Consider the following 26,248-nt stretch of genomic DNA (forward strand, 5'->3'; position numbering starts at 1 on the left):
TGTGTTTGTGTTATGTAGTCCACTGTTGGTGCAATGCATCCTGGGTACTTGTTTGGATACTTTTGGCCAGCAGTGTCCATTGGGAGCTGTGTATCTACCATGCGTCTTAGTGCCTCCAGCTGGGGGCATAATGAGCGGCCCTCAGTTCCTTCTCATTGCCCTTCACTCATGCATTTTCCCCAGTGTTGTGTAAACAGTTGTAGTTAGGCAAAGTTAGGTTTTTTTGGTTACAGCAGAAAGGAATTGCTGTTTGTTGTTCTTTGAGTAGCATCCCTAAGGGTGCTCCAGTTCAGGTGCCTCTCTAGCTCTCAATCAGAGATTTCTAGTTGGCAGTGGTCCATTCAGCCTGCGCATGTGCCTTATGCCTCCTTGTGGCAGATGCAGAGGCTATATAGGCGTGCACGGGCAAACCGCCCTTAGTTCCTTCTCTACTGCCTCAGCCTGAGACAGACCACTTGCAGGTCCGAGAGCATACTCTGCCTTTTATCTTTCTTCAAAGTTTGTTAGTTTATAGTTGTAGGTTACTGGATAGTGTTTAGTAATAGTTTAGCTGAGAGGACTTCTTTCCCCCAGGAGACTTTTCTTCTCCTGGCAGGATATGCCTGGTTTGTCAGGCTTCAAACATTACCAGTATAGCTTCCTGGCAAGTGATGGGCACTGAAAGTATGTCTGTTGCTGAGAGAGTCCCTCATCTCCCAGAAGTCTTTCTTCCATGTAGGAAGAACAGGGACCGAAAGCCAAGACTGTTGGCCATGGAATGTTCCTTGCAACTGCCCTCTGAGCCAGGGCAGGAGACAGTGCTCCTGTACATCTGTTCCCAGACAGATCCAGCACCCCATCAATGTTGGGGCATGCTTCCTCTAAGAAAGGTAAGTCTTTGGAACATGCTGGCAGAACTTAGAGATCGAGTCCATGCTCCTCTTTTTAGAAGGAGCCAGCTCCAAAAAAATAGGTCACCATTGAGGTCCCTGGTCTCCAAGGGTACTGTTGAGGCCAAGGATGCTTCCTCCTGTGCCAGCGGGCCCATGAAGTCCCGGCACTCAAAGGAAAGAAAGCATGCCTCTGATAGGGCACCTCTATCCTCCACCGGTAAGGAGGGCAAGCACAAGGTACCACTGGGATCAGCCCTTCCATCGACGCCAAAGCACTCTACTCAGACATTGGTGCCATCACGCACCTTAACCCAGCCATTGGTACCAATGCAAGCAGCTCAGTTAGGGGTGTCTGTACAAGCTGTACCCTTGGTACCGAGGAGACATAGGCCTATTGCAGGTGTTGTCAGGTGCCAATCATCGTTGGTGCTGTCAGCTCCAGCTACTGTGACCTTGGCTACAGCATCTTTCAGTACCACAAGAGTTCTGATGTTTGAGGGACCTTTGGAGACTCCAGTTCATCCGATACCAATTGTCTGATACAGAACTCCTCTCAGTACTGAAACCTCGGTCTCTGAGTGGCCATTCCATGGCACAGGAGTCTCTTCTGTCCTCACTGACACTTCCCCCACTCATGGGAGGATGTGGATTCCCAATCCATCTCCTCAATTTCTGAGGCGGGTTCTCCCACATACGCCTTTGTCGTCATGCAGGGAGAACCTTGTAGGTCACCAAGCATGGTGGAACCAACCTTGTATGCCACTCCCATTTCCTTATGGACCCCCACAATGGGTCCATCCTCAAGCAGTCAAAAATCCTCTCAAATCTCAGTAGAAAAGAGTAGCTCAAGGAAGGGGTTGCTCTGGCACCTATTCAGGAATGGCTTGGTATTGAAGCCCACCCTGTACAGCTATCCGCAGTACCAATGTCATCTAGTTGCCTGACTAGTGCCAACTTACTTGGTACTAAAATCCTACACGGTGTTAAAGGGCCTCATTGTGTTTATGGTACCAGACTCGCTGCTGCTGTTGGTAGTGAAGGTACCACCTCTGGTACTGAGCACATCTGCAGCATCAATGAGAGCACAGTCTCAGGGTGCTCTCGGTTCTCCACCTCAAACTGCTCCTTCTCTCACACAGACAGCAAGGGTAGGGAGAAGTCACTACTTCAATCCACGTCAGTATATGCCTGAGGGGAGTTGAGGGCTGCTTTTTTATTACCCCAGACATAAGAGCTCGAAGAGGGATACTATTCTCTAGTATCTACCCCCAGGGCTACCTGCTCCATATTTCTGTCAACACCTGGGGTAGTCTTGGGCACTGTGGGGAAATTCATCAGACTAGAAGGCCAGCATCTGTATCCTAATCAAAGGCTAATTCCCCTTCACCACCACCTCACAAAGAGGCATTATAGCTAGCCCACTTTGCCCCACTCTGAACCAAACAAACTGCTCACAGGTTGTGGACCACACCATCATCATCCCTGGAGGAGGCTGTTATGTCCACCTGATCTGTCTCAACCCCAAATGATCACAAAGTGTTCCAGGACTTGCTGTGTAGGATGGCTGATACCCTGGAGATTCCAGAAGTGGTCCAGGAAAAAAAAAAAAAAAAGCTCCTGGACATCTTGCAATGCCCACTGATAAGGGAACTTTAACTTGCTTTGGCAGACATGTTGGTTCTTTGGCACTAATATCAAAGAATGACTACCATTATCAAATGCCTTCTAAGGGCTTTGAGCAACTTTATACACACCAGCCCTGGACCTTTCATTAGCTGCTCCAACAACCAAAGGCCTAGAAGTTGTCAGAAAATTTCAGAGCAGGCAATCACCTGCTTCTACCACCCCTCATCATACTCAAGGCAGCAGATTTGACTCCTTGGTCAGGAAAGGTGTACAATGTCTGTTGGCTCTTCCTTGTAATAGCCTCTCCATTTGGCAACTATTTTATTTTCATGGGGGTCTGTAAAAACATCACTGTGCACCACTGGATCCTGGAAACTGTAGAGTGGAGTTATTCCATCCAATTCCTGACCCATCCTACCCACCTTCTCCATTTTCAGACACACCTTTAACAAAAGCATGCTGTAGCAGAAGGTGCAATCTCTTCTAACTCTCATCACAGTGGAAGAAGTACCTCAAGAATACAGGGGCAAGAAATTTTTCTTGTGTCTTTAATTCCCTAAAAAGGGGGTGCTGGTGCTCTATCTGGATTGGGAACAATTGAACATCTCCATTTGCAAGCTCATGTTCAGGATGGTGACTCTGGCATCAATAATTTCAATCTTAGATCTACATGACTGGTGTGTGGACTTCTCAAGAAGCCTAGCTTCACATAATTATCTTGGGGCTAAGGGACATTCATTAGGCATGCAGTTTTCTTCCCAATTCTAAAGAGTCTGACAATTCAACTTGTGACAGATGACCCTAGGGCAATAAAGCCATGTTTTATAGAAGAAAACAAGGGGGCATAAGTCACCCCTGTCAGGAAACTGTAAACCTATGGAACTACTGTATCCATCACAAAAATCACTCCAATAGCCATACACTTACCAGTGTTGTAGAATGTACCGACAGAGCAGCAGACAGTTGACAAGTGACCATGTGTGGTCAGAACAGGACACTTATCCAAGACATTCATCAGGTGGGGGTCATCCAACCATAGAAGTGTTTGCCACCACCATAAACAAATGCAAAACAGTTTGCTCCAGGGGAGGGCAGAGTCAAATTGCTGTCTGATGAATTTTTGATCTATTAGCCCCAAGCCTACTGTATATTCACCCTTCAAGTCCACTGAGTAACCTTGACACCTCACCTGAAGTTCTTGCCAAAGGTAGTATCCATCTTAACCAAGTAATGCACCTGCCTGTGTTTTTCCCCAAAGCCACATTCCAAGCTTCACCACTTAGATGTTCTCAGGATCCTTTTTGTACCTAACTAGAACTAGGCCATATATAATATCCCCCATATTACTTGTAGTTTACCAGCATGGGGCAAAAAGTCAGGCCATGTTAACACTGCCATTTCATACATTGGAAATCCAGTTAGTCAATGTGAAATAGCCAACTTAGACCTACTAATGAGCATGACAGCTCACTCTTAAGAGTTAAGGGAACTTCTTTAGCTTCGTGATTCAATACTAGAGACACATAGGGCAGCCACCTGATGGGGAGAGGAGTTCAGTACATATGTTTACCCAGCATTACTCAACATTTGATGCTAATTTGGTAAGGCTGCCTCCCATTCATTGTTTAGGCAGACTCCTATCACTCGCCTCCTGTGATCTAGGTCACTGTTTGCAAACCACCAACAGTGGAATATGTAGGGACAGGGACTTAAAGAAAGCTATTTACCTTACAGTAACTAATTCTTTGAGTTGTCCATATATGGCAGTTGGGGTTGCCCTGCCTGCTGCACCCTCACTCAGAGGTACAAGGACATTGAGGGTATAGGAGCGACCGCCCCCCACCCAACACTGCTGGCATCTGTTGGTAAAAGAAAGAGTACAGCTCTCTGAGCACCACTGTAACTCAATTTTTCAGAGCAGGAATATCCCCTTTGTGTTTACTACTGCCTGGAGTTAGATACAGTTAAACAAAGCTAAGTTTTAGGAATTGCCCTTTAAAGCCAAGTTCTTACTATATGGTTTTGGAACATCAAAATCCTGTTGAGAGGAAATAGCAGATGCTTCCTGTTAGTTACAATTATGTGACAGTTTATTAATCTCTCCCCCACACCATTTTAGATAATATTTTAGCTTTTGGGGCTGTAGTATCTAAGCTATTTCTAGAATGTTCCTACTCCACTAAAATGGGCTCTAGTTTTCAACTGAAATCCAAGTAGCATTTAATTAAGCTGTTCACAATTAAGGTTCAGAGGTAGAAATAAATGAAGCAGATTGTTAATGGGATAAATCAGAGAATAAGCATGTATGTGCAACACCTCTATAATTAATATCAAACCATTTCTTTGGCTAGTAACTGAACTATTTTCTTTTAGTGTCTGGCTCTCTTTCAATAGGTACACACTACAGCAATTGTATATAGACTAAGGCCACAAGGGACCATCATGATCATCTAGTCTAGGGAGGGAACAAAGAATGGTCTTGAGCAAGCAAGAGAAGGTAGTGCTGACTAAAGATAAAATGTTTACTGGGGTGAGCTTTGTATTTTCCCCCCTAAAACTAATCACCACCCCTCTTAATCTGACCTTCTGAATAATTAATAGGGAGGTTCTGTCAGCTTCACAAGTTATATAGTAGGTTTGCTCAGCTGTGCCTCTCAAAGGTTTTGATCCTTTAGTGAAGTTTAAAGCAGTAAGATGGTGTAAAATAAAGAACAGATACAAAAGTTGCTATCCTTTATTTAAAAATACCAGTAATACTGACAGATTTCAAAAACAATTCACACTCATATAAAAAGTGTTTCATGTATTCTCTGAAACCAACTGTATATTGAACATTATCATTTTAATGTTTTGATTTACTAAAAAATAGAAGTTTTTCAGCTTAGTTACTTAAGCAGCTGCAACATCATTACTCTGGACTGCCAAACAGTCAGTGTAACATTCCCACACCTTAGCTAGCTCCTAGAAACAAAAAAATGCAGGACAACAAAGGAATGGGCATCAGTGACAGAAAATGTTCATCCTTAGAAAGCAGATTAAGGGGCAATTCATGTAGTTCTACACTTATCTAAATAGCTTTCAGGAGTGAATTTCCCCATCCCCTCCCTACAGGAAGACCATTGCGCTTTGGATTTCACCAAAGAATTCTGAACACATTGTTCTACAACATGTTTTTCTTTAAGGCGAAACTACAGTAAGAGAATCTGTTACCTTCAAAATTGTCAGTATGGCCTGAGGAAGATTAGTTCTGATTTTTAAAAAGATGCTAAACAAGGGGGCATGTTTTCTTTAAAACCACACACAATGTAGGCTCAGAATATAGCAGTGCTCACTTTCACTTATAGCTTAACTGGAACAGCCAGTCTCAGTTCATTCCACCAGCACAAATAGCAGCATCCGGGTTTTCTATAATTATTCTTATGTATCAAAAGCAGGAGTCATCAAGGTGCACTTTTTTGGGGGGGGGGGCTTCTTATGCTCCAGCTCCCATTGTATTTAACTTAATACAAGATTTATGTATTTACCATCTGCTGTATTGCCACAAGTTATGGTTTCCTATGCTGTCTAAAGCCCAATACTGTGAACAGGCAGCACTTTGACACAACTCTATCCTTTCAACTGCCACACAGTCACTGCTCAGTGGCAACAGCGATATTCCAACAATGAAATAGCTGAAACTAAAGAAGTTACGGCAAAGTCTCTTAATTTCTAGTGACCATTGGTCCTGGTGCTTAGTAGGTTCACGCTATAGGCTGTATCTGCTGAACATTCCATCGTCGTTAGTCAGTCAAAGGTATCAGGTCATATAATGAGTAATAGCTCTCAGAGCATAAAGGAGTTCAGCTTGCATCCGAGCTTCTACAAGAAGCAAATTAACATGAACCTTTAAAAAACAAAAAACAAAAGTAAAGTTACACACACAGATAGCGCTCTCCCTGCCACAGAGCTTGTAGGAGGGGAAAGGCTCCAGCAAATGCTACAGGTGCAGGGCAACTTTTAAACATTTTCAAAGGATCTTAGGGAAGCTAAAGGGCAGGCATGGAGTGGGGTGAGAGAAGCAGGTGGTGTGGTGGGTCTGATGCTATCAGACATCACTCTCTTTTGATAAGAGAAGGGCAGATTAAAGGTATGTCTACACTACAAGTACTACAGCAGCACAGCTACAACAATGCCACTGTCGTATAGACCCTACAGCAGCAGAAGGGGTTTTTCCATCGCTGCGGCAAATCCATTTCTCCGAGAGGTGATATCTAGGTTGACAGGATAGTTCTTCCATCAACTTAGCTGTGTCTACAGTTGGGGTTAGGTTGACCTAACTACATCACCCAGGGCATGAAATTATTCACAGTACTGAGCGAGGTAGACCCAAGTGTTAGGTGTAGACCAGGCCTATGGCACAGGCACTACAGACATAGGGCCCCAGATCAGAGAGTTACCGAAATACAACAAAATGTAAGCTTTTATTTTAAAAAAAAAAAAAAAAAAAAAAAAAAAAAAGTTTATTGGCTCCATAGTCGTAAACAAAAACTTGAAGACATCAACTGCGTGTAACTGATGTCTGTGAGCCTGCAGACAGCCTGAAGTAGTGCTGACACCATAAACATCAATGGGTGCTATCCCCAAGATCTGCTGCTTAGGGGAAACACCTCCCAGCACTATCATAAGAGAGAACTTTGTGGCTGGAGAAGGCCACAGGGAACCTGAGTCACATAGCAGCTGGGGTTTATCTGCTTTAGGGATAAGTACTTTTGGGAGGGGGGTGGGGGACTGCTGCTCCTAGGGCAAAAGCGCATCCCATAACACTGCCTTCTGGGGCATGGACCATAAGGGATAGGCCACAGGGGGCCCCTTGTCATGATGTACAATGGCCTTGATTTCCTCAATTGGCCCTAGAGAAGAGTCTTTGTTAACTAAATTGTGTGTATCGATAAGTAGTTTAGCAACTTATCTATTTCCCTCTACATAACAAGAAAGCTTGCATACTGACCAGCAAATAACTTGCTTTGTCTGTTAGCCAGCATATTTAGTAGACAAGGAAAAGTTATGCTTATTGGAAAGTGTATTCAACAAATTCAGTATGATATTTATCCAACAGAAGTAAGATCTAAATAATTTCATAACAAGCACGATTCTCTGATTATCATAGCATTTAACACTATTATTGTAGCACACTATGGCTACTAGCCTTACTACCAAATCTACTGAGCTACTCAGAATACATGCAGACAGTACCTTCTCAGAGTGTTTGAACTGCCTCCAGAAGCTATCATACATTCTTTTTGTGGTTTTTTCAGGAGTGCAAACCACAGTTTTGATGTAAACTTTAAAACTGCGATCCAACAACTGATTAATTTCACCATAGTCATAATCATCGTATCTGTTCAAAAGTGAAAGGAAAATACTTTCATTTTCCTGTCCCACAATCCTAGTATTTCACTTAGAAATTATGTTTCAAACTACTGTACCCAATTAGTTATTCCAGCTGTGCACAGAGACTTACTTTCTAGAAATATGCATCTCTCACCCACTTAAGTAGAGTCTTGCTCCTGTATTGCTATCATGGCAATGAAATGTATCATTGATAGCATAATAAATGACTTTCCTTCCATCAGGAAAAAAAATAGTGAGATACTATCAAATCTAATTGTTTTGTATAAGGAAGATGACAGGACCAACCTTATTCCAAACATACAGTGGATATAATTCCAAATTGCACGTCTAAGCATGGAGGTATCCACATCTTTGTGCATGGCCATTGTATTGTATGTCAGATCGTAAGCAATATGAAACTTCTCATCAATCAGCTGCCCCACATCTGGGTAAAGACGATTAACCAAGGAATAGCCATGGTCCTCCCAGGAATAGTCCTTAAAATAAAGAAAGCAAAACTGACTACATGTTTCACAAAGACACATTGAAACTCTAGCTCTTCAATTTCCTTTATCAAGTATAATCACTATAACTGTATTGCTCTTGAGATAAAAGTGCTTATTTGTAAAATAAAATAAAAAATAAATCCTCTCTTGTTCTCCAGGCAATAGTTAGAACTAGTGACGAGTTTTGATGCAAAGTAATTGGTACAATTTAACACACTGATTGTGCACATTTTCTGATGCTGGTTACCGATCACTTTTCTGTTACCTGAACACGGAATGTAGGCACATGCATTCCATGTCTGGAGAAGTCTTTATACCCATAGCTTGTATCCTCAAAGTGGCGAGATACATCTCTTGTCGGCGCTGATTCCTCATCCTCTGTTAAAGTAAACAGTAGGAGTTTCACAAATTAATCTCAGCATATTCCAGCAAGAAAACAAAAATAGAAGAGCACCTGTGAAGCTATTGTGGATTCTCTCACTCGACAGTACAATATGTCAAGATAACACCTCCCACTCGTCTCCCCCACCCCACAAGAAACAATCCTAATACAGGGAACTCTTGCAAAACTTGGTTACCTAGTAGTAACTGGAGAAGTTAGTAATTTATGGTAGAACCTGTGAAAGATATGGCAATTTCCTGCAATATCCTTGGGAGACCTTACTAAATTAAGTTTAAGTATCTTTGGGGTCCATTATATTAAATGAATGATCTATGTATTACTGTGGGCCAAGACTGTATGTAACCTCTAAAGGGGGTGATATGTGAGACCGGGAGGTTCAAACAATGTGCCAGACAAGAATGGGCTTTTAGAATAAAAAACATTAAATTATTTTCCTGGGGAATATCTAGGAAGAAGTGAATGCATATTCTCCAACTCCTATTATGAAAAAAACTAGCCTTTTGAAGCTACACCCTGAGAAGAGGGTCTTTGTCTGCTGATTACCTGTTACTGAAGGCCACCATCAAAGCTGTATAAAGAAACAGTTGTTCTGCCCAGTCTGGGTTCTAGTTCTAAATCTGAATCAGTTATGAACTTGTAACCACAGGGAAAACCAGTTGTGGGTTTGAAGGACTGACACCTACCACACCCAAGGTTAAGCTGTGGTGATCTCTGATAAGCTTTTTAGTATGCGTGTAGGTTCTTTTACTGTTTTAATGTTTTTTCTGTAATGCTTTCATCTTAAGAATAAATATGCTTATTTAGTAAAAGCTATGTGGTAGCTTGTAGTACAGCTGTTCATAGCCTTCAGAGAGAAAGCAAAGCACAGGCACTGGCCTGTTTAAGCAATCTGGCTTGCTGAGGATATCACAGTGCAGGCAGGGAACAGTGCAGCTTGGAAAAACCCTGGTCAGGAGGGAGAGAGACATGGGTGTCTGCTCAAGAGAGGTGATGGCTGAGGAACCAAGTGCCTAAAGTAGGTGCACTCGAGCGACCACGGAGGGGGAATACGGGTGTAGTTGCCTGAATGGTGATAGCACCCAGTGTACCAGTCCTTTCCAGACATTCAAGAAACTAATCCAAAGAAATTGGCTCCACAGTTTATTCATCCTTTATCCTCTGCTTATCAGAGTTCTTCTCTGGGTAAGCAATTAGGAACTGCGGCAGCTGTGGGATAAGCATGGTTTCACTTAAAAAGTGCAGAGATTGTCTGTAAGGTATACACAACCTCTTTAGACTAATTTGAAAGGTTCTGGATATGTACAGCCTAATACAATTGCAAGAGTATGGATCTCTAGAGGCAATTCCTTGAAGGAAAAATCCAACTTCTTTCATATATATGCAAAATCCACAAGTATCAAACATCTTGCGTCTACTTTTTTTTCAGAATTTCATGGGCAGTAAGTGGATTTTTTGGATCAAAAGTTCAAGGAAACAGAGCTCTAGATCTTACAAACCACATTTTAATTTGGAGAGAATTTCTATGGAAGAACCCAGAATAACATTAGGCTTGTAGCAGACCTTAAGAACAATCTCGTATTTCCCTGAAAAACAACACACCCCACCTTCAACTCGTGCACATCAGTGTTTAATATTTGCTACTGTAGCTGAGGTAATTAGGTTTTACATTACACTGTAGGAGAGTAATTGAGTAGCATTTTCTTATCTGTTGGAGACAAAATTAAGTTACTTGTGAAGATATGTTAGTGGGCATTATGGTATGTTTAAGAGATGCCACACAATTTGGCACCTCCTTGCTTTTAAGGGTTTGTTTAAAAAAAACCACACTTCTCTAACCATAATCCTTTTTAAATTAAGTTTTTGTTTGTGCAATAAAACACAACAAAAATACCACTTTTTAAGTAACTGGTAGATGTTAAAAGTAGGTTGATTTCTCCAACACGTTTAGTTAAGTCTAAATAATCACCACTTATGTATTTTTACCTGAACAACACACAGACATGCTTTCTCTCTTCTCTCTCTCAAAACGTGTGGCCATCTCCTCTTGGCTGGCTTCCTCTTCATCTCTGCACTCTTGTAGCTTCTTCATTTTCTCCATAAGTGCTTCAACTTCACAGAAAGATTCTGTAGTCTTAAAATTAAAACACACACACACACACACACTTTATTGCTCTATATACTAGAACGTGACAGTTGTGATACAAACTGTCAAGCCAAAAGTTTAAAGTTAAAGTTAAAGCTCATACTCCAGCCTTGATTTGCATCTTTTTTAAAAAAAAAATATTTTCTAGAAAGACCAGAACTCTTCTTATGTAGAGATATACTGATCTAAGAGCTCTAGTGTGATTGTATTAAAGATTTAGTCTCCCACTTTGTAAATAAAATAATAAGTCAAAATAAGTGCATTATGACTCTGGGTACTGTTCAAATCATAAATACAAATTTTATTGGCTCAATATCCATTAAAAAGGAACTCAAACAAAAATCCCCCAGGCTACAGCAAATAAAATCCTCATCTTCAATTTTCCCACCTTTGCCCTATCAGTCCTCCACTTCCTCTCTGCCTCACATAGTATGCTTGTTCTTCCAGGGAAAGCCTGGGTAAATAGGTGTCTTGCATTGTGCCCTTATCATCCACAAACCCCCAGACTCTTCTCAAGACGGCAGGAGGGCAGTTCCAGAGTCAAGGAGCCCACACTGAAATGCCCTGCACCACCAGATCTCTTCTGTTTATACCAAGGTCTTCAAGAGTTAACCAGCACCCAAACCTGAAATCATGATCTTTGACTTTTAACTGCAAAGGACAGCCAGCTGAAAAACCAATGCAGATCAGGGAGCACTAATGGGCAAGACGTACTGCCTAACGTAAAGGCATTCAGAAGATTCTGAATGGTCTGTGGGTGTAGAGTTTGGGTCTCATGTTAAAGGAAGAGGTTTTCATCCTCCAGCAAAGCACAGATGAAAAAAGGAACCTTGGCGACTGCTGCTATTTGGATATTTAGAAGCTGCAGAGTGACCAACTAAACCCCCAGTTTGCCAACTGGAATGACAAATGGAAGGCAGACACCCTCAACTGAGGGGACAGAGATAACTGCCACTTCTGATTGCTTCCCCCAGATTATCATTTCAGTTTGATCTAAATTGAGCTTAAGCCACCTAACCCTCATCCAAGTTCATCCACACTGTGGGTAAATCACTCTATTGTGCCACTAAAGTTGGGTGAAATGGAGATGCAGAACTAGATCTCATCCACCTACTGGATTAATGCAGAAACACCACAGTATGAACTTGTTAAAACTGGAGATTGTTATATGCTCAAACTCCTAGATGGTAACAGATCCTTACTGAAATGCTTCCAGCTGGGCTGACATGAGTTTCATCCACTCCATGGTTGCCATTTGTAATATCACAGATGCAATAGTTACTGACAGAGGGGAGCTTGAAGGTGTGGCCACCCTCACAATGAATTTCTGGGCTGATTCCACAGCCAAATGTGAAAGAAGCAAGTGAATGGTAGTGTGTAAGGAGAACAACTGCGTGGATCAGCTCTGCCAGGGACCAGCTATGCTCTTCTGTCTTCAGAAGTTGCTTTAAAAGAAACACAACACAAGATTTTTTTAAAAAAACTGTATTGGTGGCTCAGAAACTTCATCAACCTTATCAGCCTAGTCCCACAAACTTTTTAATGCACTTGTCAATAACTTGTTCTCTGGAAAGAAGCCATTCTTCTCGAATTCAAGCTCTCATTACGTCTTTCCTCAGTAAGCTAGAAGCTGCACAGACAAATGCAGAGCTTACCCTCGAAAAGGGCCAAACAGAGAGTGAGGTAAGGGGTCAAACTAACAAGTTAGGAAGCAACTGGCCACATCCTCATTATATTATTAATTTCAAGAGACTAATACCTCCCTCCTCCCCGCACCCCATAATACTGCCATAATCAATCCTTGTATTGCTGGTTTTATTACTGATAAGCCATTGATAGAAGAAGGAAGGGAGCTGTGGTAATGAGGTCACATGGGTAAGCCAAATAACAGATGACTTGTTGCCAAAAAATAGCATTTGGATCAGTTGAAGTGGCTTCATTTTGCTTTCAGGTTTCCACTAAAGTCAGGCTGGCTGGTTTTTCAATTTCACACCATTAATAAAACAATGCTTCTACTCAAACCTTCAAGTTCGGCTTGCACAGGCAAAAATTGGATGGTTTTAGCCCATCTCTGCACTCTCGGAAAGCCCCAGGCATTTCCTGGCGAATAAGCTGCCTAAAGAAAGTCTGGGGGTGAAACAGGGCTCAAGACTCCATCTTCCCCAGTGGCTCCACGTGGGAGGAATTATCAGTCACTCACAGGACGCTTTAAACCCCAGCTTCCCCTTCAGACAGGAACAAGTGGGAGGTTCTTAGCCTTTGCAAAGAGTATGCTTCTTCCCCTCCCGCAAGGCCAGCCTCTGCTTCCCCACCTGGCAGATGTTTCTCAGAGAAAGTAACACACTCTTCCTCCTTTCTCTGGTGAGTGAAAAGCAGCAGTAGGAAGAGCTGCTCTAAAACAGCAGCTGTTAGGCAGGGAGGCAGAGAGTGGCTTTAGAAGGACAGCATTATACTTCAGGTTATTGCTACTATTGTTTTTATATATAAAATTTGCTTTTAAAAAGTTGCTTAAGTGTGAGAGTGTCATGGAATCAGAAGAGAAATATGTACTTTTTAGATGCATATACAGTAGACCGGAGTCTCTAGGTTCAAAATACATAGTTTTCAATAATTCAGTTAAAATGTGCTGATCTTCACCTATTCTAATGCCCTAACACCATCTTGAAAATCCTAAGTTCAAGAGAAATGTATAATAATCTTGTTTTAAGAAGGTACGTATCTGAACATGCACCCTCTACTTTTAAGTCTCAAGTTGGATCACTCAGAGCCTCAGCCATTTTAAACATGGGCTCCACACAGCCCCAAGTAGAGCCTACAAAATCAGGTGCTATATGCCAGTGACATACCATCACATTTTAAGTAACACATGTCCATCCTACTGAGGGTTATATATCAGGGCTGCCAGAGTCACACTGTGCTACACTAACATGCAGTTCTTCCAAAGTACCAGTAGAATTGCTTTCTAAATAAGAACTCTACTCAGTGAGATGAGACCAGTAATTATTTTGAGTTCATGATATGTCATTTCCATAATGATTACAGTATTTCAGCTACAAAACGTAAATAAAACCACTAGGAAAAAAATGAGCTTCCTCCTCAGCCCCAAGAAATTTAGACTGCATTTAATGTAGTAAGGATGCGTAAGATGTTGCATAAGAGAAGACTAACCTCAATATGCTCTTTGGTGATAAGCCAGGGTCGATGAGCCAATATTTTATTCAATTCTCCTAAATTTTGCAGTTTGTGAGGTGCATTCTCTAGGCCATTCAGCCATTTGGGGTCTCCTCCAACATGAAGGAAGTCATTAACATGGAGGTTAACTAGATAGGAGCACTGATGTCTTGCTGCAGCCTAGAAGGAAAAAATAAATAATAATGCAGAAGAATCTTTGCAAATTAGCTCGTAGCAATGATGCAAATCATCATTACAATGTAAGATTTTGCAGTGGTCAAAATCTGTAATTAAAACAACTTATGATTAAACACAGTAGCTTGTTTCAATTATTCCTCTTAAGAATATACAACTGAACATCTTTCATTCATATTCACCATAACAGTGTTTTGATTTTGCATCTTTAAAATCTAATCTAAAATTGGCTTGTGGGAAGCTGATTCTAAAGTTCTGTCGGTAAAAGCCAGAAAAACTGGCACTTTTCCAGTAAGGAAGGTGATTACACATGGTTTACTCAAAGAATAACAATTTCCATTGCTAGTTTAGATAAGGCTCAGAGTTTCAAGATAACTTAAATGGACACAGACTGCTGCGTTGGCACAATGGAGACTACAATCTACACCTGTAACAGTTAATTATGACAATTTTGGAATCTAACAGGAAATTTGGTTAGAATCTGAAGATTCTGAAATTCTGACAATGATCAAGTTATTTATATTGAGCTGTGCTGGACAAGACACAGATTGTTAAAAGCCTGGCTTAAAAAACAGATTTGAGGTACATAGGAATCTGATGGCAAAATAATCTTCCTATTCATATGACACTAAGATTATCTTTTTTCCTCCTCCCATTCTTTTTGAAAGCATGAGCATTTAGACCGTAAGCACTGATCTCATAAAACTGTATTTAGAAAAGAAAACAAAGATAGTGTTCTATAAAACACAAAATACTTTAGGTAATTACTCTAGCATTTCCCTTCACATACGTTGATAGGCCTTCCCTCAGCTGAAACAACAAAATGTAGTTAACATCTGTTGTAAAAAGGATTAAAGAAAGTTGCCAAAATGGCTATTTCTGCTTGCTGCTCTGCACTCCAACATACCATTATCCCTATGTAGTGTCGGTAATGAAGAGGCAATGGGCCATCCATCTGCAGTAGATAGTGCTGAGTTTTCAGAAAGGTTCCTAGATACTGCGGGTGGAAAACCATCACTAAGGTGATGTTGTCCAAACGGCCCAAAGTAGCAAAAGAATCTGCAAACAATGTATGCATCTGGGCATCTTCATTTCCCACTTGAAGAATCTGATTGAATTAAAAAGAGGGCTTTAGAAACGGTTTTCCAAAATATATCAACAAAATTATGATTAAATATTTATATCACATAGTTCTCAGAAGCCCCAATTAGGTTTTGGGGGTCCATTCTGCTAACTGTGAATCTAATATTTATTAAGTTTCTTTAGAAATCCTAGTTAAGTATGAGGGTATTGCATGTGACATTTTAAGGTGGAGCCCTGAAATTCGGATTGCATGTAGGTAATAAGAATACGTGTATCTCTGGCAGGGCCAGTTCACACTACTCTCAGAGCATAGCTTAGCCGGTGCGGAAAACAGCAGCAAACACAGCTGAGTGTAGTGAGGGGTAATCATAGTATCTATAAAAGGCGTAAATGCTAGTTAAGAAAAAAAAAAAAGTTAAGTGCTACCTGGGTACCTGGCAATAGTGGGAAACCCAGGATTAAGACTTCAAACTTCTCAGAAAACTGACCACAGTCACATCAATAAATCCTCGTTACACCAGTCTCTCCTGCCAATCAATTCATGGAGCAGCACTGAAAGAGCTCTATCACATGCTCTTTGAGCTGAAGGAATGATAAACTTCTGTTCATTTGGAGAAGTGGTAAGAGCTCATAAGAAAAATAACAACCATCACCAGAACTAAGGGATAGAGCAGGGGTGGGCAAACTATGGCCCGCAGGCCGGATCCGGCCCGCCAGCAGTTTTAATCCAGCCCTCAAGCTCTGGCTGGGGAGCAGGGTCTGGGGCTTGCCCTGCTCCGGCGTTCCAGCTGAGGAGCAGGGTCGGGAGCCGCTCCAAGCGGCTCACAGAAGCAGCGGCATGGCCTCCCTCCGGCTCCTACACGTAGGGGCAGCCAGGAGGCTCCGCTCTGCATGCTGCCCAAGCGCCAGCCCAGCAGCTCCCACTGACCAGGAACCGCAGGGGCAGTGCCTGCAGATGGGGTAGCATGAAGAGCCACCTAGCTGTGCCTCCGCGTAGGGACATGCTGCTGCTTCCGGGAGCTGCTTGAGGTAAGTGCCACCCGGAGCCTGCACCCCTTCCGGGCCCCAACCCCCTGCCACAGCCCTGATCCCCCTTCCCACACTCCAAACCCCTCGATCCCAGCCCAGAGCACTCTCCTGCACCCCAAACCCCTCATCCCCAGCCCCAGCCCAGAGCCCACACCCCCAGCCAGAGCCTGCACCCCTTCCCGCACCCCAACCTCCTGCCCCAGCCCTGATCCCCCTCCTGTCCTCCAAACCCCTCGGTCCCAGCCCGGAGCACCCTCCTACACCCTAAACTCATCATCCCCAGCCCCACCCCAAAGCCCACACCCCCAGACGAAGCCCTCACCGCCCCCCCCCCACCGGAGGCCCCTCCCGCACCCTGAACTCCTCATTTCTGGCCCCACCCCAGAGCCCGCACCCCCAACCAGAGCCCTCACCCCCTCCCACACCCCAACTCCAATTTTGTGAGCATTCATGGCCTGTCATACAACTTCTATTTCCAGATGTGGCCCTCAGGTCAAAAAGTTTGCCCACCCCTGGGATAGAGGTTCCTCTGGACCTTTGTGGACCAGTAAGAGGAGCCAGCCCACATTTGAATACTGCATATGGGACAGGGCAAGTGATTATCACTACGAAAAACAACTCTGCATTTCTTTTGTAAAATATGGTTGTGTAAAAGTGCCATGAAAATTCCAGAATTCCACATGGCCATTACTGCTTTCTAATTTAGCAGAACCATTGCCAGTCTGATGATGATTTATTATGATCAACAGTGTGCAAAATATTTTGCAGATCAACAGCTGTTCTAAAACCATGTGGGTCCTACATGACTTTTACCTTAAAAGCATACAGCTCACTGTGTACTTGCAAACAACATACCTCCTTCTCTGGGATGAATCTGCTTGGTCCATGTCCCAGTGGTCTAGGAATTCTAATTCCAAGTTCCTAGAAAAGAGAATTACACCATCTCAGTTTTCAGCTATAAACAATTCAGCTGTGGCTTCAGGGAAGAAAAAAATTCACCAAACAAACAGAGCTGTGCTTGTTTTAGTGGTACACTCTGTACACATGCAGTTATTTTTCTACTCATGCTTCATAACTAACCATACTTGTTTACGGTATATCATACTGCTCTGGTTAAAAACAATAAAACCTGCTTCACTGAAAACCTTAATTTTGCATAAAATACTTGGCAGAGTGTCCAGAACAATTTGTTCAGTACACAGCAGCCAGTCATGTGATATGTCACTGATGCAAAATGAGATTGATGCACGTCTGCACATCTGCAGTAAACCAACATACCAATCTCTGTGCATCTGTCAGGAAATGAAACAGCTGTAACCTTAACCCAATTGTTTTTTTTCAACCTTAGTGATGTGTGTGAATCGCTAAAGGTATCTGCAAATAAAAAGCAAGCAAACAAAAACTTAAGAGACGTTAATGAGCTATTTAAGTTGACAGAGAGAAAGACAGGTAATTGCATCCAACCTGAAGAAGAACAGTTTACCACAAAACTTTTGCTGAAACGCAGACAATTTATCTCAATACCTAAGAGATTAGAGTTATCCATATCACAACCACTGGTTATTTTTATTCTATCTGCTCAACTGAAGGAAGCTTCATATTAAATCTGTTACACCTGGGAATTTTGAGGCCCGGTTATCCTCTCAGTATCCAGGTAACAACCATGTACTTCAATGGGAATTACTTGGATCTTCTTAGGGGAAAATGGTATCGGGGGGTAGCCGTGTTAGTCTGTATCCACAAAAACAATGAGGAAGCCGCTGGCACCTTAAAGACTAACAGATTTATTTGGGCATAAGCTTTCGTGGGTAAAAAACCCGTGTTATTTTAGGGGAGAATGTGGCTCCTAGAAGTCAACTGGTCTTATCTAAAATAAGTTGCTGCCTAAGTTTTCATTTACACGCAATGAATTTACACAAACAGAAATATTATCCAAATACAAGAAAAAAAAGACCAATAATAAGCAAGACTGGTGCTTGTGACTTTTTTATAATAACCTTGATCTGTCTTGAAAAATCTAGTAACTTTATCCATCAATTACAGTTCCTGAACTTTTCCCTAATAGAAAAAAGCTACAAACAAGCTTCAGACTGCAGAGTGAATTAATACTGACCCTTGTCCATGGTACCCATATGTGATCTCAAGATTCTATTTGTCTAATCTGCCTCTTCTTAAATCAGATGTTTTCATTTCTTGAGTTATACTTGGGGAAAGGGTTAACTAAAAGGTGTCCTTACCACTAATGTTTTCAAATCTTACATGGAAGGATAAGGCTTGTGATGGAGCCTTTTCCTACTGCAGGTCACAAGGTTCAAAAACATGTTACACTTGTCAACTAAATCTGTAATACAACGTGTGTCAGAGTTGGGCTGAATTTATATCCTCAAAAGAATCTTACCCCACAGACACCAGCTACTTCTTGTCCTGACCACCATACACTGATAAATTAAAGAAAGATCTTACATCCAAGTGACAATGAGAAAATAAAAAGGTCTTTATGTAACATTTAATTTAACAGATGTCTCCAAACCTAGCTTCCAACTCATACACAACAGGAGAAAAATCTTAGTTAAATTCTTGGACAGCTAAATTTTAGTCTTTTCCCTTCCCAGAACAATTACAGGAAGAAAGCCTCAAAGTTCTACAACCTGAGACTCATAAGCTTACTAATTTATTTTGCCCAATACAGTCTAAAATATATCAGCAAGTCCTGACCTTCAACTTTCTTGTCCCCTCATAACATAATGATTATGCTGCAGGAAGAAGGTTTAATTAAAAACAGCTATGTAAATAAAGAGAGAAAACACCTTCATGTCACATAACTTTTTAAAAAGCACTACAAGGGAGAGGTAGGATGGCCCTGTGGTTAGGGCTTGGGAGACCTGGGTTCAAATCTGCTCTGGCACAGACTTCTTCTGTGACTATGGGCCACTTAGTGTCTCTGTGCCTCAGATCCCAGCTGTAAAGTAAAAATAGCAGCACCTGCAGGATTTTTTGAGAATACACACACTAGAGACTGTTTCAGAGTAGCAGCCGTGTTAGACTGTGAGGCTCTCAGATACCACACAGGTCACAGCAGAAACTCAGAGTTGCAAACATCTCAGGATCGGAGGTTGTTTGTAACTCTGAACAAAACATTATGGTTGTTCTTTCAAAAGTTTACAACTGAACATTGACTTAATACAGTTTTGAAACTTTACTATGCAGAAGAAAAATGCTGCTTTCCCTTTATTTTTTTAGTAGTTTACATTTAACAGTACTGGACTGTATTTCCTTTTTTTTTTTTTTTTTTTTTTAATCTCTGCTACTGCCTGATTGCATACTTCTGGTTCCAAATGAGGTGTGTGGCTGACTGGTCAGTTCGTAATGCTGAGGTTCTACTGTACCTTTAGACCTTAAATTGTGTACTTAAAAAAAAAAAAAAAAAAAATCAGTTTCCATTCTGATATTCATCACCACTTGTATCTAACTCAGATTTTCCCTGTATCCAATGTTTGAAATTGTTACCTTGTCAGTGTAGTATCTGAGTCTCTTACTAACACTTAGAATGATCCCCTTCTCATAAAGGCCTTTCCTGTAACTCTAACATGTCACTCCAGTCTCAGAAGCTTTTCATTAGGCCTCCATTTCCACCACATTGAGTTCAAGTATCCTGTCCTCACCTCCCCAACTGTCTCCCACCCATATTGTCCTCTTCTCCATAGAAATCCCTCCCGATCTAACTGTAAAGTTACTACTTTCTCCTCCTTCAAATCCCTCCCCAACATGCAATTCTCCTATGATGACTTATGATCCCAGTTACTCTAAACTATTTGGGATATGGACTGTGTTTGTTCAGCATCTAGCACAATATGATACCAACCATGACTGGGGCCTTTCGGTGCTACTTCAATATAAATAAGCAATAGCAAATCTCTTCATCTGTCATGTCTGCTCTATCTTAAAAGCCAGATTAAAAGAATGTTAACGTTGCAAAGTTAAGCACTGAAAGTCACAAAATGCCCAACCTTAGCTTTACCTCCTTGTGCATTACAATATACATCACACAGGAGCCTCACCTCACTCTACCTATGAATTTTACATAGCTCCTGTGACAGTTCTCAGAGTACCTTGGACTGCCTCCAGCATGAAGGAGTCTTGCTTGTGCTTAACTGGGTGTCAGCTCCCTGACACCATTAGCCACTAGCACAATCTCCTCTTGGCTCTGCCTGTCCTTACTTTGCCTCACAGTTTAACAATAGGTGCACCCTGGTCCCAGAATCCCTTTGAAGCATTTCTCTGTAGTGTCCAGCCCCTTATCCACTGAACATTCACAGAAATACCAGGTCTGCTGTCCCCAAGGGAACAGTGCACACACCAGCTTGTACGATTCAACTCAGTATCAGCACCTAGCTTAATATCACAGCATTTAGATATATATATATATAGGGAAAATGAGAATAAAGTTGATCATCAAAGATTTAAGACTCAAGTGACAGTAAGAATACAGGAAACAAACAGTTACATATAAAAATAAAATAACATGCTTTCTAGAGACTAAACTTAACTAAACAGGTTAACCTCATGTCTAAAGACGTTTCTCACCCCGGAAGTCCTCTGCAGCTTTTTTCAGCCAAGGTTGGCTGAGATCCCATTTTCATGAAGGTAAACACATTGTTTACTTTCTTCATGCAGGATAAGGGGGTATCTTTGCGTTCTACTTATACCCCCAAAGTTTATTGCTTGTACTCAGAGACAGCATAGCCACCCCCAGCTACTCTTTGTGTTCTCTCTCTGTTGGCTTCACATCTCTTCAATAACTTTGTATGTAAGTGTGCATCCACTGTGAACAAAATGTCTTGTCTGATAGCAATCTTTTTCATTTCTGCAGTTGACTCATACCTAGACTCTAAGAACATATTTGCAGTATATACACACACACACACACACATAACTCCTTACACAGTATCTGTGCTTACAATTCACAATGATATTAATGACCAGAGTGACCCTGTCTTTCATTTAACACCTCACATGACATTGTTTGGTGAACCAGAATGTATATTCCAGAATCAGGACATTCCTGTAACTCTCTTGCCAGTTAGCATTAGAGGGTTCTTGGGTCACAGCTTCCATTACTGTAGTATCTGTGTACATCACATCTAATGAAGGTATCCATTACTTCACTGAGGTGTTGTGTGAAGTCCTATTGTCCTGATTTTACAGACGAAAAACTGAGACAGAGAGACTATGCCTATACTGGTGTCCAAGGTATAAATGCAGCATGGCTAGACATATCCACACTTAACGGCTAAAACTAGCAGTATAGACACAGGGGCATAGGCTGAGGTGCAGGCTAGCAACGTGAGTATGTACCCATGGTCCCCAGCATATTCATACAGCCCAAACTGAAGTCTATGCCATTGCATCTACAATGCTATTTTTAGCCATGCTAGCATGGGTAAAGCTAGCATGGGTATGTCTACCCATGCTACAATTACACCTTGGATTGCAGCATAGATGTACCTTAAGTGTACTGTACTTGATTTGAATCATCAGAAAGAAAGTAAAAGTGTTTTTATTGTATTTTAAAAACAGATCTTAAAATATTATTAGCTCTACAAGTTAGATGTGAAGTGGAAAGTTCCTTCTGTCTAAAGATTTCAGAATGCTTTTAAAATATTACATTTCTCAACACCCACTCAAAATTGGTTAATGTGATCTGCATTTTACAGATGGAGAAACTGAGGCACAAGGAGCATAAGTGATCTGCCCAAAGACATACATCAGGTTCATGATGGAGGCAGGAGTAAAACCCAGGAGTGCTGACTCCCAAGTCTCTTGTTCACTAATTATTAATAATAAATAATAATAATAAAAACCATTATTATTAGTAGGGTTTTTTGGCTCCTCTAGGATTAAATATTAACATAAACATCTGGAGATATAACTAAATAAAGTTTTAGCCATGGCACTTCTGTTATGCCAGCATGCTCCCCCTCTCTAGTAAACGGCTGGCACAAGTTTATAAGAAGTTGGGTTTGTGATGGAACTATACCAAGACCACAACCTGTTTCACTTGGTTTCAAATTAACTCAGATCACAAATGGCTTGGATTAAAAAGGACCACTGTCTAAACCTTCTGTGCCATCTCTGTAATATGCATGTTAAAAATAGTTTATAAATATGTATTAAGATCACTGGAGCAGCTCCAAAGGAAAACTTGTAATACCAGTAGCTTTAAGGAAGGGGAAAGGAGACTGGGAGGAAGCAGCATACTTTTGGAAGGCAGTAAACAAAGTTTAAATACTATTAAGACTGCAACACAAATAATAAACCAGAAAACTTAATTCTGAATATGAAGCACCAATCTTTACCGTCATATTTTCTGGACAGTGCTGCTTTATGTCATTATCTTAAAGTTATTTAAGTTCAGTATCTTAATATCTAATACATAAACCTACACATGCAAATATGACCCAATTAAGTGTTTTCTTCCCTGGACTGGAACAATATTATTTACTTAGAATTGACAAGACAACAGTCACTGCCCCAAAATGCTAATAATCTGAGACATATGCAGGAAAGACTGGCACACTGGAAAATCCAAAGGAGGAAATTACCTAGTGGCTTTGTTTGTTTTTAAAGAGCTCTGAGAAGCATTCCACCTGTATATTAACTCTGAAGACTAATGACAAATCTGAATCAACAGCCAGTGTGCTTGTATATCACAGAGAAAGGATAAAGAAGAGCCCTATTACATCAGTCAACCTCCCTGTCAGTGAAGGATGGTTCCCTAAAGTGCATCCCTAGGGATTGGCTTTGGGCACTTTTTAATAACTCAAATGATGGGGCTTTCACAACTTCCCTTTGGAAGCCACTCCACAGTGTAATAGGATGTCGGTCCTGGTTTTCCAGCCTCGATTTTCCAATTCTGAATGTCTTTTTGTTGCACCTAGCTGTAGCCACCGGCCAGTTACACACCAAGCCACTAGGAAACAAGCGGACAGGCGCAAGCAGCACACAACCTGGGAGGCTCTCCCTTCCGCGAGGGAGGGGGCATTGAAAGGACGTGCACACCTAGGCTTGGCGGAGAACAGGCAGAACATGTAGCCCACAAAAGGCAAAGCGAAGCCCACAAGTGAGCCAAGCTGAGGGACTGTCCAGCTACCCCAGCAGCTCAGCACAAACAAAACAAAACAAGTGACGCTAGTCACCCCCCGCGCTTTGGTGCCTGGCCAACCCGAGCACCCCACCTTTACCTTACGACCCCGGCTCGTGCCGTGGTTGCACAGCAGCCCCTGCACTGCGTACGCCTGGTTGTGGCTGGCCGTGGCCGCCAGCCTCATGCCTGCGGGTCAGGCTGGGAGCGCGCAGCCAGCTCCCCTCTGCTGACAGCGGCGCCCTCTGCCAAAGGCAGCGGCGAGGCCAAGGCTAAAGCGAAGCGCCCGAGGGCGGGGGAGCTGCAGAACGGGCACAAACAAGCCGAGCGGAGCCCGGCCCCCTCTCCCGCCAGCCACCAATGCGCGGAGGCGGAGGGGCCGGGAGGCGGAGCGAAGCTCCCTGGTTGGGAGGAGAGTCGCGGAGGGGAACTGGGGAAGGGGCTGCGGCTGCAGTTCCACGGGGAGTTTGTGCCGCTGCCGCAGGAGCCCGGGCACACGGGACACTCAGCCGTGCCCCCCTGCGAGTCGCAGTCTGCCGGTGTCAGTCTGCTCCCCTTGTGGCAGGGAGAGGGAGCACGGCCGGGAGAGCCGGGTATGCACAGCAGCAACTGGGAACCCCCAGAATTTACAGCTGGGAGCCAAATGCGACAGAGAAACATTTTCTGACACTACACTGCAAACATCCACTGATGCAACCCTGAGTGTGCTCTACTTGCGCCTCAGGGCTGGCACCCCATAGAAAAATGTTAGATCTTCAGCTGCCCCTTATTGAGGACACTAGTGGTGACGTCTGTTGAGCCCAGGCAGCTGTTTTTAAATTACAAAGTAACTATTAATAACTTCCCAATTCATCAGGCAGATCATTTCAGAGGTCAGTTATACAGATACCATCACAATGACTACTGGGGACACATGAGGTGAAGGAAGAGAGATCCCTATTCAGCTCCTGCATCCTCTGCTCCTCTCTCTGCCAGAAAAAAAAAGCAGTATTTTTGTTTGACAAAAATTACTTTTTCTAGAAAGTCATATATACCCTCAGTCATCTATCATCTCCGTCCATCCTCACTTAAGAGCCTCTACCTGCTTTTTAAAATAAGAAAGTAATTAAGCCTTTTTAACAGCTAGTTCATAGGAGCTTCACATGTAGCAGATGCATGTGTGAGTTTAAATAATGTGCTCTAGCAACTTGGCCAGAAGGCTCCTGTGCAAACATGTTTTGCAATCTCATCAGCAAAACACACAATCTTTGTTTGCAGCAGTCTATATTTCCTTCACCCAACTCCAGGGCTGTTAGATTCCCAGATGCCCCAGTTCTCCCCACCCAATTATCACTTTCTGTTCTGGTTTGGGGTTTTATGCACAGTTGCCAACTTTCATGCAGTAAATAAGCACCCCGACTTTCACAATAAGCCAAAAATCAAGCTAATCCCATTTCAAAACAAGGCCAAAACAAGCCCTAAGAAGCCCAACACACTATGTGACTAGATCCCCCAGGTGTGCAGTCTGGGACTGTGGTGGGCCCATTGTGCATTCCTGACTCTCTCCCCCCCTTTCCCGTGCTTGCCCCCCCCCCTTGCCCCTGCTTGCTGGGAGCCGATAAAAAAAAAAGAAGCAACAAGCTACAAGCCAAACAAGCAATAAGCTACTAGCCAACAAGCAACTCACAAGCCAATTAAGCCAAAAACAAGCCCAATTTCTGTGTTTTTTTCACGGGTTTGGTATGTCTGGTTTTATGCCATTTTCCAAAAGTAAATACAACATCTCCAAGTTCAAGGTCCTGGGTAAAATTTGGTTTACTCTTCAAATCCATATTAAAAGTGTAAAGCTATGTTCTGTTAATTATTTTATATCTTAAATATTTATTTTAAATCAAAAGTCTTCAGGTACCACATACTATGTGAACAAGACGAGAATGCTTGTTTCTTCAACCAGCTTTGAGAGGAGGTGGTTAGGTTGCAGTAGCTCAGAACCTCAGAAACTTCCTTAACTAACGGGGAAAACAAAGTTTCCAATCTGGGATTTGGACTGCTACAAATCCAGATTACTAGTTCTAACAAGTCTAATAACTGTAAAGAGAGTTACATGACCATGAACTTTGGACTTTAATTAAATATATAACTGAATACTGAAAAACTGTTTATGCTGTTCTTGGAGTGGGTTATGAATCCTGCAGCCAAATGCAGAAATCATTGAGGCCAGAACTGTGTGTGTGGAATGTGAAAACTACTCCAGGCAGTGGCTTTGCACATTTCTAAAACTGAGTTTTCCATTCTTTCTTTTCCTAATATCATCCCCTCTATGGAGTGCAATTAACTCTGAGAAGACAAGGCACATTTTCTACTTTTGAAGATAGAGTAGCAGCATACCATTACATTGACTAGAGGTGTGAAGGCGCTTTAGGGCCTTACTCTGTTTCCTGGTATAGAACAGGGATTTAGCTTTCCTAAATGGGCGAGATCTTTCCAGATTGTTACTGCTCCATACCTACTTGAACATCAGAAAGGGCTTAGATGACAAATGGAAAAGAGAAGAAAGCAAGATGGTGAGAGTGGTTATATTTTCAGAGCTAGTTTAAATAAACTAGTAAAGAGACCAGTTTAATTCCCACTAACTGCTTCCTTACTTCAGGCCAAAATATAACAAAGGACCAAGGAAGAACTCTCTTGCAACACCACAGACAAAAAACTGGCTTGTGTTCAGAAGAAACT

At 42.2% G+C, this 26,248-nt stretch overlaps 1 protein-coding gene across 3 annotated transcripts; it reads right to left on the reverse strand.

Moving 5' to 3' along the window:
- Window positions 1–5,217: 5,217 nt before the first annotated feature.
- SESN1 (sestrin 1) lies at window positions 5,218–23,821 on the reverse strand. 3 transcript variants are annotated; one of them, XM_065400632.1, is made up of 10 exons: window positions 23,640–23,821; window positions 17,254–17,319; window positions 15,194–15,394; window positions 14,089–14,271; window positions 12,123–12,365; window positions 10,761–10,908; window positions 8,640–8,752; window positions 8,175–8,365; window positions 7,731–7,875; window positions 5,218–6,381 (listed from the first exon to the last, which is right to left on the reverse strand). In XM_065400632.1, exons 1-10 carry the CDS (start codon window positions 23,724–23,726, stop codon window positions 6,295–6,297), a joined length of 1,464 nt encoding a protein of 487 aa, XP_065256704.1. In that variant the 5' UTR covers window positions 23,727–23,821; the 3' UTR covers window positions 5,218–6,294. The 3 variants fall into 3 exon arrangements, with proteins under 3 accessions (XP_065256704.1, XP_065256706.1, XP_065256705.1); XM_065400634.1 differs by lacking the exon at window positions 12,123–12,365; XM_065400633.1 differs by lacking the exon at window positions 7,731–7,875.
- Between the last annotated feature and the right edge of the window lie 2,427 nt (window positions 23,822–26,248).

Source organism: Emys orbicularis, chromosome 3 (genome assembly GCF_028017835.1).
Source record: "Emys orbicularis isolate rEmyOrb1 chromosome 3, rEmyOrb1.hap1, whole genome shotgun sequence".
NCBI lineage: Eukaryota > Metazoa > Chordata > Testudines > Emydidae > Emys > Emys orbicularis.

Coding starts and splice junctions, on each gene's coding strand:
- SESN1 (XM_065400632.1), bottom strand. CDS start 23,726: ATGAGGCTGGCGGCCACGGCCAGCCACAACCAGGCGTACGCAGTGCAG. Junction 17,320..23,639: donor GCACGAGCCGGGGTCGTAAG/GTAAAGGTGGGG, acceptor TCTCTTTTCTAG/GAACTTGGAATTAGAATTCC. Junction 6,382..7,730: donor AGTTCAAACACTCTGAGAAG/GTACTGTCTGCA, acceptor TGTTTTTTAAAG/GTTCATGTTAATTTGCTTCT.